The sequence below is a fragment of the Theropithecus gelada genome, chromosome 13, assembly GCF_003255815.1.
Source record: "Theropithecus gelada isolate Dixy chromosome 13, Tgel_1.0, whole genome shotgun sequence".
Lineage (NCBI taxonomy): Eukaryota > Metazoa > Chordata > Mammalia > Primates > Cercopithecidae > Theropithecus > Theropithecus gelada.
The window spans coordinates 20,542,370-20,557,968 of record NC_037681.1 but is presented as its reverse complement, the minus strand read 5'-3'; the positions used below and the strand labels follow the sequence as shown (position 1 = coordinate 20,557,968).

General features: G+C 43.0%; 1 protein-coding gene across 1 annotated transcript in view; it reads right to left on the bottom strand.

The window, feature by feature from the left end:
* MRPS5 (mitochondrial ribosomal protein S5) overlaps positions 1-15,484 on the bottom strand; it is a 33,686-nt gene extending 18,202 nt beyond the window's left edge. Inside the window, exons 1-5 of the mRNA XM_025353892.1 lie at positions 15,187-15,484; positions 11,419-11,499; positions 8,107-8,244; positions 2,250-2,375; positions 799-1,032 (exon numbers count right to left, since the gene is read on the bottom strand). Coding sequence (XP_025209677.1) covers positions 799-1,032; positions 2,250-2,375; positions 8,107-8,244; positions 11,419-11,499; positions 15,187-15,244 — 637 coding nt within the window. The 5' untranslated portion in view covers positions 15,245-15,484. The remainder of the gene's footprint in view (positions 1-798; positions 1,033-2,249; positions 2,376-8,106; positions 8,245-11,418; positions 11,500-15,186) is intronic.
* Between the last annotated feature and the right edge of the window lie 115 nt (positions 15,485-15,599).

The window sequence follows — 15,599 nt, the reverse complement described above, 5'->3', positions numbered from 1 at the left end:
TACCTTTCCACTACAACCCCACAGGCTCACCTGATCCTGCACCCTGCCCTTCCTTCTGTGAACAAGTGAAGCCATTTCTCCAGACTCCGAATCTGGGCCGTCGTTAGGGACTTGGTTCACGGATTTTGTTCTCTCCCCCGCATACCTTCATCCTCCTGACTGAAGCATTTTGATCAGTTCTAAGCATGGTCCTTGGAATCTCTCAATCTCTCCCCTCCTCTTTAAGCCAAACTTCTTAAGAAAGCAGCGAACTCTTACCTATTTCTTCTTCCTCCACTCATTGACAAGAACACATCTCTTGGATGATTTTTACTGCTTTACATACTCAAGAAGGACGGAGAGAAACTTCGTTTTCAAATTTGGCCTAAGTATTTTCAATTTTTGCTTCATGTGTGCTTTTCCAGGGTTAACATGACAACTATCTGCTTTCCTGATTTCTAGACAGAAACAGCATTCCCAAGCCACGCTGCTCCACTGGCGCCCGTGGCCACCTGTGTTTTGGAAACAGTGTATCCTACAGGCAGCTCCTGTAGGTCCACAGGGCACATCCCCACATTTAAGGATCTGAGAAGGTACATGATAAACACCAGGAACCCAGTGCTTTCTATCCTGTTAGTGGAATACTTCTGCACTCCACAAAATACAGTTGGGATATTAATGTAATATGTTATTTCAAAGATGTTCAAATCTTTTTGGAAAAAGGTAGTACGAACAGACAAATAATAACACCACTTCAAGGAAATTCTAAACTACAAGTACTCTCTGTCACAAAGGCAAACAAAACCAGGAGTCTGCTACCTCCATTGGGGCCAGGGTCAGGGGGGCCAAGACTGACGCCTCCCCAGGAGCTTCCACTCCATCCTCGCTCGCGTTTAACCTTTATCTTCTTCTTTCGGTCCCACTCTTCTCTCTGCTGGATCATGTCGGCCTCCACCTTCTTCTGCTCTTCCTTGCTTCTTTGGGCGATGGTCTGCACTGCTCCACTTTTCATAAGAGGGACATTCAGACCAGGCCACAGAAAACCGTAACGCCCTGAAGGTTTAAAAATATAAATAACAATTTTTTTAAAGTACTCATTTTTCAAATGTTAAAATGCCAGGCAATGCATGTACAGATAATGATGACACACTGTTCACTGGAGCTTCAGCTAACATTATTAACTTGGTAGGCCACTTGGCACAATCACAATTTTAAATAAACTTCATGGTATTACCTGGAGAAACACTCACATATAGGTACAAGACATATGGATGCTTGGACAAGGACGTCCACTGAAACATTATTCGCAAAGAGAAGAAATGCAAGTTATCTAAATGTCCAGCAATTATGGACTGGTTAAATGAACCACAGCGTCTCCAGCAGAGGAAACACCCTGCACTAAATCAAAAGAACAAGGTATCGCTCTAGGTTCTGATGTGGAATGATTTCCAAGACCTATAATTGAGTGAAAAAAGTAAACTGTAAGCAGGTATCATGTGATATAATCTACATTTTTTTTTTAAAAGAAGATACCTATTTATTTTTAGGTATTTACGTAAAAATTAATAAAAATTTAACACACAAACATCCAAGTAGACATGCGATGCTGGCAGTGTGGTGCCAGGTGTTTTCTTTATCCCTGAAGGCCGTTACTATCAAAGATGGTTTCGCAGCAAGCACAGTACAAGATGGGCTGACTGAAGTACACTACACTATTTTTACTCTTCCAAAAGCATAAGTGTAAACAATTATGTGTTCTAGGTGTCAACAAACTCAGGCCCACAGGCCACCTCCGTTCGTGGCTTGTTTTTGTACATGACGTTATACTGGAACATAGCGATACCTATTCGACTGTGTGTTGTCTGTGGCTGTTTCTGTGCTACAACAGCAGAGCTGAGCGGCTGCAAAACAGACTATGTAACTCACAAAGCCAAAAACATTCACTGTCTTCCCTTTGCAGGGAATATTCGCCAACTCTCCATTTAGTCTCTGTTTTACCACTGATTACAACCTCCTTGAGGGCAGGCACTGCTACAGGAGTTGACACATAGGGACACTGAATGCTTGCTGAATGAATAAATCCATTTCTATGGGATTTTCCTCTCCCAGAATCTTGGGGCAATGAGTAAGTCAACGGGTTGAATTCTAAAACCAAAGATCCTAGTGCCCTTCATGAGAAATGTTTTGATGCTTCTAGTTTGTAAAATATCTATAAAATCTGGGGTAAGAAACTTAAAAAGCACTTCAGCTATTTTTATAAACGAGTTTACCTTCACCAATGATCTGACCCCTGTTCAGATCCTTTCTTTTCCTCTTTTTAGTTCTTTTGCCTCTTCCTTTTCTTGCTCCAGTACCACTCTCCGCTAAAGCGCCTTTCCACAGCTCATCTGCAGTCACTGTAACGAAACAGGGTTTCTTTTTATAATTCTGTAGTTTTCAAGCAATGGTCTATGCTCTCCTATTGAATCATAAGAGAAGTGGAGGTCTGCTTACAGCTTTACTCACTTATCACTGAAGTGATGAAAGCAAAATTAAATCATTCTTTGCACACATCAAGACGGTTACATTTGGAAAGCCCAAGAAAGACAATTCTATCACTTTCCTCCAAAAAACTCTCACTAAATATTTTGTTTTTCCCTCTAACGGCTTAAAAGCCAGCGTTCCAATCTCAGTTCTCCACAAAACTCTAAATGTTTTGTTTTTCCCTCTAACGGCTTAAAAGCCAGCGTTCCAATCTCAGTTCTTCACAAAACTCTCACTAAATGTTTTGTTTTTCCCTCTAACGGCTTAAAAGCCAGCGTCCGAATCTCATTTCTCCACAAAACTCTAAATATTTTGTTTTTCCCTCTAACGGCTTAAAAGCCAGCGTCCGAATCTCAGTTCTTCACAAAACTCTCACTAAATATTTTGTTTTCCCTCTAACGGCTTAAAAGCCAGCGTCCGAATCTCAGTTCTTCACAAAACTCTCACTAAATATTTTGTTTTCCCTCTAACGGCTTAAAAGCCAGCGTCCGAATCTCAGTTCTCCACAAAACTCTCACTATTTGTTTTTCCCTCTAACGGTTTAAAAGCCAGCGTCCGGCCGGGCGCGGTGGCTCAAGCCTGTAATCCCAGCACTTTGGGAGGCCGAGATGGGCGGATCACGAGGTCAGGAGATCGAGACCATCCTGGCTAACACGGTGAAACCCCGTCTCTACTAAAAAAAATACAAAAAATTAGCCGGGCGAGGTGGCGGGCGCCTGTGGTCCCAGCTACTCGGGAGGCTGAGGCGGGAGAATGGCGTGAACCCGGGAGGCGGAGCTTGCAGTGAGCTGAGATCCAGCCACTGCACTCCAGCCTGGGCGACAGAGTGAGACTCCCTCTCAAAAAAAAAAAAATAAATAAATAAAATAAAAGCCAGCGTCCGAATCTCAGTTGCTTACCAATAGGTTCGTTTCCCTGACATTTTACCAACCAGGATACAGGCGTCTTCCTGTCCTCTTGCCTCCGCTATAACCACTAAGAGAACTAATAACTATCCTTCCTAAGTATAAGTTTTCTAGTCCAAACAAGAATCAGCATTTCAATCTGAACCCATAAATCTGGAACAAAATCTATGGTTATAAAATCAACTGTTGGCCAAGTACAGTGGCTCATTCCTGTAATCCCAAAACTGTGGGAGACCAACTCAAGGGGGATCACTTGAGCCCAGAGTTTGAGACCAGACTGGACAACATAGTGAGACCCCATTTCTACTAAAACTTCAAATATTAGCCAGGTGTGGTGGCATGTGCCCGTGGTCCCAGCTACTAGGGAGGCTGAGGTGGGAGGGTCACTTGACCCCAGGAGTTTGAGATTACTATAATCATGCCACTGTACTCCAGCCTTGGGGACAGAGGGAGACCCTGCCTTCAAAAAAAGAATTGTTCCATTACCAATTTCTTTAATAAAGAATCAGAACCACAAAATGTTGTAATAGTAAAAAATCTAAGTCACATTTATATCTATATACCTGAAATACTAAACAAATTCTAGAAGACAAACGAGTACCTTCATTCTCTTATGAATGCTCAGAGTTTAAAACGTCTACCTACTTGCTTCCTGCAAGGTCTTACGTTGATCCTCTAGGTAGATAACACGAAAAGAGAAAAATGTTTTAGGTTTATAATACTTTTAAATGCTCTATATCTGTACAGCATCCAATTTTTCAAAAACACACACACGTATCACAACTGGTCTTCGTAAGCGAGGCTCAGGGAAGTGCGATTCCACGTCGCATGTTGCTTTGGACATCCCTGATCAGAACAAAGGATTGAGCTCATCTTTAAGCTGACTCGAATTCACTTTAAAAGACCACAGGCTCAAAATAAAAGTACCAACCTCCAACCAAACTCTCACTAACGATTTGATTTTTCTCCATTAAGTGCTAAAAAATGGTGGTACCTATAAATGCCATGGAAAACTTGAAAGTTCACTTGTAATGGAGGCATACTAAGAAACCAATCATCACAGAGTTTTCTTTCACTTAGAATCAGAACTCATAAATCACTCATTACGATTAAAAGAGACTCAATTTTAAAAAGAACTTGACATTGAGACAAAAATGTAAGCTCTTTCATATATATAGTAAGAGAAAAATAAAATATTTAACTGCATTTGAAAAAGACAGCAGTCATTAGTCAATCTTTGAATGCCACTATGCTATTAAAAATGTTTTAATCCTTTTTCAAATTATAAAATAGTTATTTTTTAAAATCTGGAAAATACAGAATGCAAAAATAATCATAATCCCATTACCACTGTTAGATAAGAATGTGTATTCTGCCTTTTTCTTTACACATGCATACATAATATATATTTAAGCAAAATTATACTACATGCACATTTGTATCCTGTTTCTTTATTTAACATTACATTATGAGTCTTTTTAAATATTATTCATCAACACAATTTTGTAATGGCTCCAAGGTGAATTAAGTTCTTTTAATAGAAATTTTACTATTTTACATCAGGTCTAAGATTCTAAATAACCTAAAAGGCTAGTTAGAATACATCTACTATTATTTCAATTCTTTCTGTCATTTTTCCATAAGGGTGCAGTTAGGTTAATACATACACCTATTACTATTATAGTTATAAAAGATTAAGTTCATGTTTTTTTTTTTGAAACGGAGTATCACTCTTGTCGCCCAGGCTGGAGTGCAGTGGCACGATCTCGGCTCACTGCAACCTACGCCTCCCGGGTTCAAGAGATTCTCCTGCCTCAGCCTCCCAAGTAGCTGGGATTACAGGTGCCCGCCACCACGCCCAGCTAATTTTTATATTTTTAGTAGAGACGGGGTTTCACCCTGTTGATCAGACTGCTCTCGAGCTCCTGACCCCGGGAGACCCGTCCACCTCAGCCTCCCAAAGTGCTGGGATTACAGGTGTGAGTTACTGCACCCGGCCTCATGTTTTTTATATATATACACATATACATAAATCCACTGTAGTGTCTAATCTTACACACTGAGTTATTTCCCTCTTAATCATGCTAAGTAACACAGATTGCCAATCTGAATCAAAAGGATTTAAACAGTGGATCCTCTATAGAAAAAAGATAGGTTTACAAGAACAAGATTCAATACTCATAGGAAATCATTTTTGAAAAAGTGTGTCCTTCTATTTCTTGGAGATTCAGAAATCAGACTATTTCCTACTGAAACAGTGAAAACTAGCCCCATGCTAGTTTCAACTGAGCTGGCCCCGGTGAAGCAAATCTTACTATGACTTGGAGCCATAAACCCACAAAAGTACTGAGTCGGTCCGGGCGCGGTGGCTCACGCCTGTAATCCCAGCCAGCACTTTGGGAGGCCCAAACGGGCGGATCACGAGGTCAGGAGATCGAGACCATCCTGGCTAACACGGTGAAACCCCGTCTCTACCGAAAATACAAAAAATTAGCTGGGCGTGGTGGTGGGCGCCTGTAGTCCCAGCTCCTCGGGAGGCTGAGGCGGGAGAATGGCGTGAACCTGGGAGGCAGAGTTTGCAGTGAGCCGAGATCGCGCCACTGCACTCCAGCCTGGGTGACAGAGCAAGACTCTGTCTCAAAAAAAAAAAAAAACAAAAAAAGTACCAAGTCATGTCACTGAGGAAGAACACCGTGGATGAAGAGAGTCCGAGGCAGGGGTGGGACAACTGTGAAGGATGAGGTCTCGGAGGGTAAGGCCACCTCTAGAACGAGGCTTTTTAGAACAGGGAAAAGGCTATTAAAAAATAAAAATTCCCAGCTGGGCGCGGTGGCTCGCACCTGTAATTCCAGCATTTTGGGAGGCCGATGCGGGTGGATCACAAGGTCAGAAGAACGAGACCATCCTGGCTAACTCGGTGAAACCCTGTCTCTACTAAAAATACAAAAAATTAGCTGGGCGTGGTGGCGGGTGCCTATAGTCCCAGCGACTCGGGAGGCTGAGGCAGGAGAATTGCTTGAACCCAGGAGGCGGAGGTTGCAGTGAGCCAAGATCACACCACTGCATTCCAGCCTGGGCGACAGAAGCAAGACTCCGTCTCAAAAAAAATAAGTAAATAAAAATAAAAATAAATAAATAAATAAATAAAAATTCCCAAGGCTTGTAAATCTGATATACCCACTAAAGTACAAAGTCATCTCTTAGAAAAAACTGGGGCTATGCATACCAAGTGGAGAGACTAAAGGCCCCAACTCTGTCCATCTCTCTTTTCTCTGTACTGGAATCTGCAGGTTCAACTAAGCCTACGTTGCTTAATCCTCCACCAAGTCTTTTCTGTGTTGTCGCTACACAAATGACCTCGTTACCAGGAGACTTCCAAATTAAAGTGAGCTGTATCCATACAATGAAATACTCTATGGTCATATTGTTGCACTGCAGAAGTCCGTGGAAAAATGCAATGTATTACTACATTGAAAAAAGCAGCAGGCCAGGCGCAGTGGCTCACACCTGTAATCCCAGCACTTTGGGAGGCTGAGGCAGGCGGATCACGAGGTCAAGAGATAGAGACCATCCTGGCCAACATGGTGAAACCCTATCTCTACTAAAAATACAATTATTAGCTGGGCATGGTGGCACGCGCCTGTAGTCCCAGATACTTGGGAGACTGAGGCAGGAGAATCGCTCGAGCCTGGGAGGCAGAGGTTGCGGTGAGCCGAGATTGCACCACTGTACTCTGACCTGGTGACAGAGCAAGACTCCGTCTCCAAAAAGAAAAAAACCCCAACAAACTCAGTATTTCATAGTAGGAATACAGGTGATTATCTTTTTTTTTTTTTTCTGTATTTACCAAATATTCTAAACTAATCATGAATTGCCTTTATAATCCTAATTTCTTTCTTTTTTTTGGAGACGGACTCTCGCTCAGTCGCCCAGATTGGAGTGAGTGCAGTGGCGCAATCTCGGCTCACTGCAAACTCCGCCTCCTGGGTTCACGCCATTCTCCTGCCTCAGCCTCCCGAGTAGCAGGGACTCCCTGGGACTACAGGTGCCTGCCACCACGCCCAGCTAATTTTGTTTTTGTTTTTTTAGTAGGGACGAGGTTTCACTGTGTTAGCCAGGATGGTCTCAATCTCCTGACCTAGTGATCCACCCGCCTCGGCCTCACAAAGTGCTGGGATTACAGGTGTGAGCCACCGCGCCCGGCCAATCCTAATTTATTTTAATCTGCTAATGCGGAGTTTAAATTCAATCTCCATTTATTCCCTGAGAAGCCAGTCTCAGTTCAGATTAGACTCTTTTAAATGCTATCACAAATAAGAGTAGCGTTAGTGAACAGTATATCTCCTTAAAATTAACTTTTTCCAATTAGATGTCCTGTCTCCTCAACTAAGGCACAAATGAAAACATGAGTATATTCTTGGTGTGAATCTAAGTCAGCAAGAGATATGGGCCATGATTCAATATCCTTCAGGCCTCAGGTGCCCCAAACAAGGGGCCTAAGCAAACTAGTACTCCCCAAAATACAACTGGTAGCATTTGAGATAATTCTAGGACGTACATCAAGGAACATTTTCATTTTGACAGTACATTGTAAACTAATCACTAAAATCTTAATTCATGTAAAAAAGAAGAAAAATTCAGATATAAGAAATTCTTTTCCTGTTTCAAGAAACAGGAAGTTTGTGGCCATTCTACATACATTTAGTGAAGAAACTGTATGGTCTATACTGCTGGCCCATCAGGTGACTAGGAGAAGAAACACAGCATTGTGTCTGCAGTGCGTGGCTCAGGCTGGCGTAGGGATGGGTGTCTCTGGTTCCCAGTGATGACAAAGAGCCTGTAGGCAGAGGGGTTAAACTTTGAGTTAGATGTTTCGTGGCTGTGGAAAAACACTGGTAGCATCAAACAATCATTACTAATAAAAATAAGTCACTAAAATCCTGAACTTTTAAGAACCAGATTTTTAGGGCAGTCTTTCTTTTAAAAATAAAACAAAACTCTTGACCAACAACAACCTAAATACCCAGCCTAGCTGGGAAAGTTATAGTTCATCCGCACAATGGGTGCAGCTGGGTAAAGAAAGAAGCAGATTTGTCCATCCCGGAGTTTCAGCACTGCCCTGGCTAGCCTAGGTGAGCAGTCTACACTGGGCAAACGGCGCCCTCTGCTGTATGCAGCCAGCAACACACTCTTTGGAAAGACCTGCAACTGGCCAGGTCAGAACAGCAAGGTACAGAGAGCATGTCCACCATCCTACTCTTCCTGTTAAAACACAAGGAGCGGGTGTGAATGCATTTCACAGACTAACCCAGAAGTATGTAAGAAAACCTGGAAACAACGGTTGCCTCTGGGGAAGAAATCTGATACATTTAAAACTGGGTATGAGGGACTTGCTTTTTTTGTTATTTTTTGGAATTGTTATCATCCAGCGTATATATTACTTAAAAAGTTTTTAAACATCTATGTCTTAGAGGCAGCAGCTAATCAATTCATGGAGGGTAAAGTCCTGTGAGGAAGGGGGGAGCTGAGAATTAGTGCATGTGAAGAAATGGGAACATTGCTAACAAAAACAGTGCACACACCCTTAAGTTTTGCGTTTCAATAGAGAAACTAGTGACTCCAAGAGAAGTGAAGGGAATTAAAACAACCCTTGAGGAAAAAAAAAAAAAAGTTATTTAAGAATACTTGGCTTAAAAAAAGAAAACCAAACAGTGACAACAACAGCTATTTTCAAGTCTATGTGAAGTTATGAAGAAGACGGTTAACAGCTGCTTTATGGCCACAGAGGGCCATACACCAGCAATGATCTTACGTGGCAATAACAAGTAGTATTAAATGGTTACAGTAGGCTATCAAAATACCTCCATTGCATAGACACACTAGGAAATAAAGGAATAATCTCCTTTTAATTAAATTAGATGATCTTTAAAATCATTTAAATATCTAATTAAAAGGAGATTATTCCTCTTTTAATTAATTTAAATGATCTAATTAAATTAGATTATTTAATCCAATCTTTTCATTTTACAAAATAAACTTAGGCCTATGAGGTTAGGGACTTGCCAAAAGTCACAAGACTAGTTAGTAGCTGGGATTTAAGCACTAGTTCTGATTCCAGATGAGTTACTCAACTGCACAGAGGCAGGGAGATGACACACTGAGTTCCCTCTCAGCGCACTTAATGAACTAGTCAATAAAAAGTAGATGGGACATACTGGCGTTTCATTTTTAAACTCAGGACTTCATCATTCTAAATTCCGTCATGCAGCACACACTTTAGCTTTAGCTTTTCTTGTATGCTCCTTAATTTTCTTTCTTTTTTTTTTTTTTTTTTGAGACGGAGTTCTGCTCTTGTCACCCAGGCTGCAGTGCAATGGCACAGTGTCAGCTCACTGCAACCTCTGCCTCCCAGGTTCAAGCGATTCTCCTGCCCCCGCCTCCCGAGTAGCTGGGATTACAGGTGCCCGCCACCATACCCGGCTAATTTTTGTATTTTTAGTAGGAGATGGGGTTTCACCATGTTGGCCAGTCTGGTCTTGAACTCTTGACCTCACGATCCACCTGTCTCAGCCTCCCAAAGTGCTGGGATTACAACTGTGAGCCATCGCTCCTGGCCAGCTCTTTAATTTTCAACAAAATATCTTACTTAATATTGTTATTTATATTAATATTAAACAAGATATTTAATCTTGTACTGTTTAGTACTGCAATCTCTGACATACTTCAAAAAGTGTAAAATCATTACTAACAAATGTAGAATTCTTTAACTTTTTTTGAAAGCCTGAAATACTTCCCCAGCTAATAATGTACCTTAAAAGGTCCAACTGTCAAAAGCAGAAAGAAATTGACTTTAGAATTGAGAAACAGTCACTTAAAATACACTGTTACTACAACTGACTTTGTTTAAAATGTGTTATAATTTTTAAAACACGAGGTGGCATCAGCTTATGCTAAATTACTCAGTTATAGATTATCCATCAATGATCAATTATCAGTTTGGGTTTTGTTCTTATTCTCTGAATTATTAATTTCAGACTATGAAGTCCCCATCTTAGGAAACAATTGCCCTAGAATCCAAAATGGGCTGAGCCCAAAAAGCACCCTCCTGTGGGTTATGTAAAAATACAAAAATTAGCTGGGTGTGGTGGCACATGCCTGTAGTCCCAGTCACTCGAGTGGCTGAGGCAGGAGAATCACCTGAACCCAGGAGGCAGAGGTTGCAGTGAGCCAAGATCAAGCTATTGCACTCCAGCCTGGGCAACAGAGCAAGACTCCATCTCAAAAAGAAAAAAAAAAAGACACATAGTCTGACCCCAAGGAGGATTCCGTTTCAGCATTTACAGTTTTCACTATTTACAGTTTTCACTACGATGAACTTCTTCCTCCTAATTGAAATCTCATCTATTTAATCAAACCAGCTGATCAGCGATGTGTTTGAGAGATTTTAGAAAACTATTGCCATTTGTCTGACCAATCTATTGCAGCATTTAGAAAAATACTGTAATAGATACTAAGGAAATTGTTGTAGGAAAAAGAAAAAAAATGTAATGATAGAATTCTACCTAACTTAGCTATAAATACATACACAAACTTAATAATAAAAACACTGACCAGAGATTCAATCAAAATTGTGCTTAAACTATGTTGGAGAAGGCAGGGACAATGAAGGGTTCAATTTTCAATTAACATAACCATTGGTAAATTGAAAATTCAACCCTTCATTGTCCCTGCTCTAAGCCTAATACACAGAAACTACCCCGTAATCGTTTAGTTACTATTTTGTAAAGCCTTGAACTATAACAATTGCAATCATAAGAAATCTGAAAATACTCTTCAGAGCCTATGTATTTGTATCATAAAGAATGCGATTATTGAAGTAAGACTAACCAGGCTAAAAAATGAAAAAGAGAGAAAAGAGAAAAGCAGGTGATTACTTATATTTTTAAAAACTATAGAAACTACTCCGACATTACATCTTATGAGAAAAGGTGGTAGCATTAATGAATCTTACCATTGCTCAGAGCACTCTTCCACGCCAAAATGGAAGCTGCTGGTAAGGTGCTTAAGGAACGCTGCCTCCCCAATAAATGACCTGCAAATTGGGGAAAAAAAAAAAAAATTAAGATACATTTCTACATGAAAAGCAACATTTTAAACAGTAACACCCACAAAATATATCCATAGAATAAAGAACCAAGACAAGGGAATAAGTAATTTCTGTGCTCCAGGGCAACTTGTCAAGTAGTTGACATCATACCTCATCTTCTCCCTTCACCCTCACATCCAGCCAGTTACCAAGCCCTTCAGTCTCCTCAAAAATCAATCCACCTGCCAGCTGTACCTTTTCCTGTGGCCTCAAAGCCCCTTCTTTGCTCAAGCCTCATCACCACTCAGCCACAGAGTAACAAGTTTCCTAGCAGGTTTCCTACTTTCAATCTCTCCCCCTCTGCTTCACGGCTTTTCTAAAATAAAAGGTCTGGTCACTTCACAGCTCTGACAGATTATTCTCTGGCTCCCTACTACCTTCAGAACAAAGTCAAAACTCCTCAGCATGGCCTACAGGCCTGCCACATGGCCCCAAGCTTCCACACCAGCCTGCTGCCTCACCTTTCTCTCCTCCACCTTCCCTCTGGCCATGCCAGGCTTGTACTCAGTCTTGAACCTACTGTGCTCTCGCATACTTCTTTGTCTCTGCAAGGTTCTCTGTTTGCCCGAAACATCACTTCTTAGTGAAGCCTCCCCGATCCTACAATGTTCCCCCTTCCCTCTGGAACCCCTGCAGCACCAGGCTTACTGTACTGTGTACCTCCTCACACAGTGTGGTATACTCCAGAACAGGACCTGACACAGCATTTATGGGCAAGTGATTTTTGACAAGTGTGTCAAGATCACTCAACGAAGACAGAATCATGTTTTCAACAAGGGGTGCTGGGACAACTGGATATCAACATGTAAAAGAATGAAGTTGGCACCCTACCTCACACCATATATAAAAACAAATTCATAATGGACCAAAGACTTACAGGTAAAGCTAAAATGATGAAACTTAGAAGAAAACATAGAGGTAAATCACCATGACCTTGGATTCTGCAATGGCTTCTTACATGAGACACTAAAAGCACAGCAACAAAAAGAAAAAAAAATAGATAAATGAGACTTCATCAAAATTTGAAACTTGTGGCTTCAAAAATACTGTCAAGAAAGTGAAAAGACAACACACAGAATGGGACAAAAATTTTGCAAATCATATATCTGATATAAGGGTCTTGTACCTAGAAAACATAAATACCTACAATTCAACAATAAAAAGACAACCCAATACAAAAGTGGGCAAAATATTTGAATAGCCATTTCTCAAAAAAAAAAAAAAAATATATATATATATATATATATAAATGGCCATTAGCACATGATAATATGCTTCTTATTCATAAGGGAAATGTAAATCAAAACCACAAACTGATACCACTTCACATCCACTGGGCTGGCCAGGTATGGAGGTTCATGCCTGTAATCTCAGCACTTTGGGAGACTGAGGCAGGAGGACTGCTTGAGCCCAGGAGTTCAAAACCAGCCTGGTCAACATGGTGAGACCCTGTTTCTACAAATTTTTTTTTTTTTTTTAATTAGCTAGGCATAATGGCACACACCTGTAGTTCCAACTACTCAGGAGGCTGAAGTGGGACGGTCACCTGAGCCCAGAAGGTTGAGGCTGCAGTGAGCTGCAACTGTGCCACTGCACTTCTACCTGGGTAATGGAGCAAGAACCTGTCTCAAAAAAAAAAAAAAAACAAAAAAAAAACGAAAAAACAAAAATAAAAAATAAAAAAAAAACCCCACATCCACTAAGATGGTTATAGTCAAAAAGACAGACATTAAGTGCTGGCAAGGAAGTAGAGAAATTGGAAGCCTCATATACTGCTAGTGGGAATGTAAAATGGTGCAGCTTTGGAAAAGTTTGGCAGTTCCTTGACACCTAAACCTATGTTTCAGCATGGTGGCTCGCACCTATAATCCCAGCACTTTGGGAGGCCGAGGCGGGAAGATTGCCTGTGCACATTAGTTAGAGACCAGCCTCGGCAACATAATGAGACCCACTCTACAAAAAATAAAGAAAAACTAGCCGGGCATGGTGGCATGCACCTGTAGTCCCAACTACTCGGCAGGCAGAGGTGGGAGGATGGATTAAGCCCAGGAGATGGAGGCGGCGGTGAGCCAAGATCGTGCCACTGCACTCCAGCCAGGGCGACAGAAGGGAGTTAAAGAAACATTAAACATCGTTTCCATATGACCTAGCAATTACAATCTACGTATATACCCAACAGAAATAAAAATATACTTGCAAAAACATTGCATACAAATGTTTCTAGCAAAATAGGCCTAAGAGCCAAAAGGTGGAAACAACTCAAATGTTCGACTGATGAGCAGATAAACAAAATGTGGTATTCATACAATAAAGTCTTGCTACAGAGAGAGGGAAGACACATCAGTGGTTGTGCTGGAGGCCAACGGGAAGCTGCGAAGTGACAGCTAAAAGGCACAGGTTTTCTTTTTGTAGTGGTTATAATGGCTGCATTGCTCTGGTGATATACTAAAAACCACTGAAATGTACACCTTAAATGGATTCATTGTAGGGTCTGTGAATAATGTCTCAACAAGGAAGCTGTTACCAAAAACAAAAAACAGGCTTTGGAGCCAGGTGATATGGATGCAAAAACCTGATGTCCACCTAGCCTAACCTTAAGCAAGTTTCTCAATCTATGTGCCTTAACTCCCTCATCTGTAAAATGGGAATAGCAGTACATACCTCATGAAGACACTGCGAAGATAAGGTGAGGAAAATGAAGGAAAGCTACAACAGCTAGGAGCTATTTGAACAGGGCCTTGAAAAAGGAGGAGACGGCCGGGCGCGGGGGCTCACGCCTGTAATCCCAGCACTTTGGGAGGCCGAGGCGGGTGGATCATGAGGTCAGGAGTTCGAGGTCAGCATGACGAACATGGTGAAACCCCGTCTCTACTAAAAATACAGAAATTAGCCAGGCGTGGTGGCGGGCCCCTGTAGTCCCAGCTACTCAGGAGGCTGAGGCAGGAGAATCGCTTGAACCCGGGAGATGGAGGTTGCAGTGGGCGGAGATCGCGCCATTGCACTCCAGCTGGGGCGACAGAGTAAGACTGTCTCAAAAAAACAAAAACAAAAACAAACAAACAAACAAAACAAAGGAGAAGACGGCGACAACATGGACAAAAGAATGTTCAAGTCAGATTTTCTGCCAAATGACTTCAGGTTAAAGACTGCCGCTAAATGAGTTTTAAAATACACATATTCGGGCTTTAGGGGTCTTCGGATTTCGAAACTACAAACGCTGGATTGTGGACTTCCAGTAAAACTGAGCAAACAGAAAATGCAAAGTCAACCACGGAGCGCTTCCTAGAGATAAACGTTACGCCGGAGGACAAACCCAGGCCGACATCCAACGACCCCGGGGGTCGCACGCGCCCCAAAGGCCATGCGTGCCAGTTCCCGCTCCTCTTCGCCAAGCACGCTCAATGGGTTTTGGGAACTGGGAAGAACCTTGGAGAACGACGTCCAGTTCCCCCTCATTTGACAGACAGGAGCTCCGCGACCCAGAGACGGAGGGGACGCGCGCAAGGTCACACAGCGGCTCCGGGGGAGGTGGAAGCACGGCGTGCGGAGCCGGCGGCCGCGGCTTCCCGCTTCCCTCCGCCCGGGCTTCTGCAGGCCCCAGGCGAACCCCGCTCCCGGCGTCCCAGCTCTCACCTGCCGTCCGGCTACACAGCGCGGGCAGCCGCCCCACAACACGCGCCGCGGTCGCCATGCTGGAGCCCGAGCCTCGCCTCGGCCCCCGCCCAGAGCAGCCTCGCCCACCGCCTGCCGCGACTGCTCCTCGTCAAACGGCGAGCCTTGGGCCGCAGCGGAATTCCTGAGGCCCGAGTCCACGCAGCAGCGCAGGCCGGGGTGAGGCACTGTCCGGATGGGCCACACGGCAGGCGGAGCCCGGCGCGGCCGCGGACAGCCCCGCGGGAGCCTCGCGTTAGGACCCGAGGGCGGGGCTTGGGCGGGCGGCCGGGCGGGGCTGGGACAGGCGGCCGGGCGGGGGCGGGGCTTGGACGGGCGGCCGGGCGGGGGTTGCGCAGGGGCGGGGCTTGCGCAAGCCCCGCCCCTGCGCAACC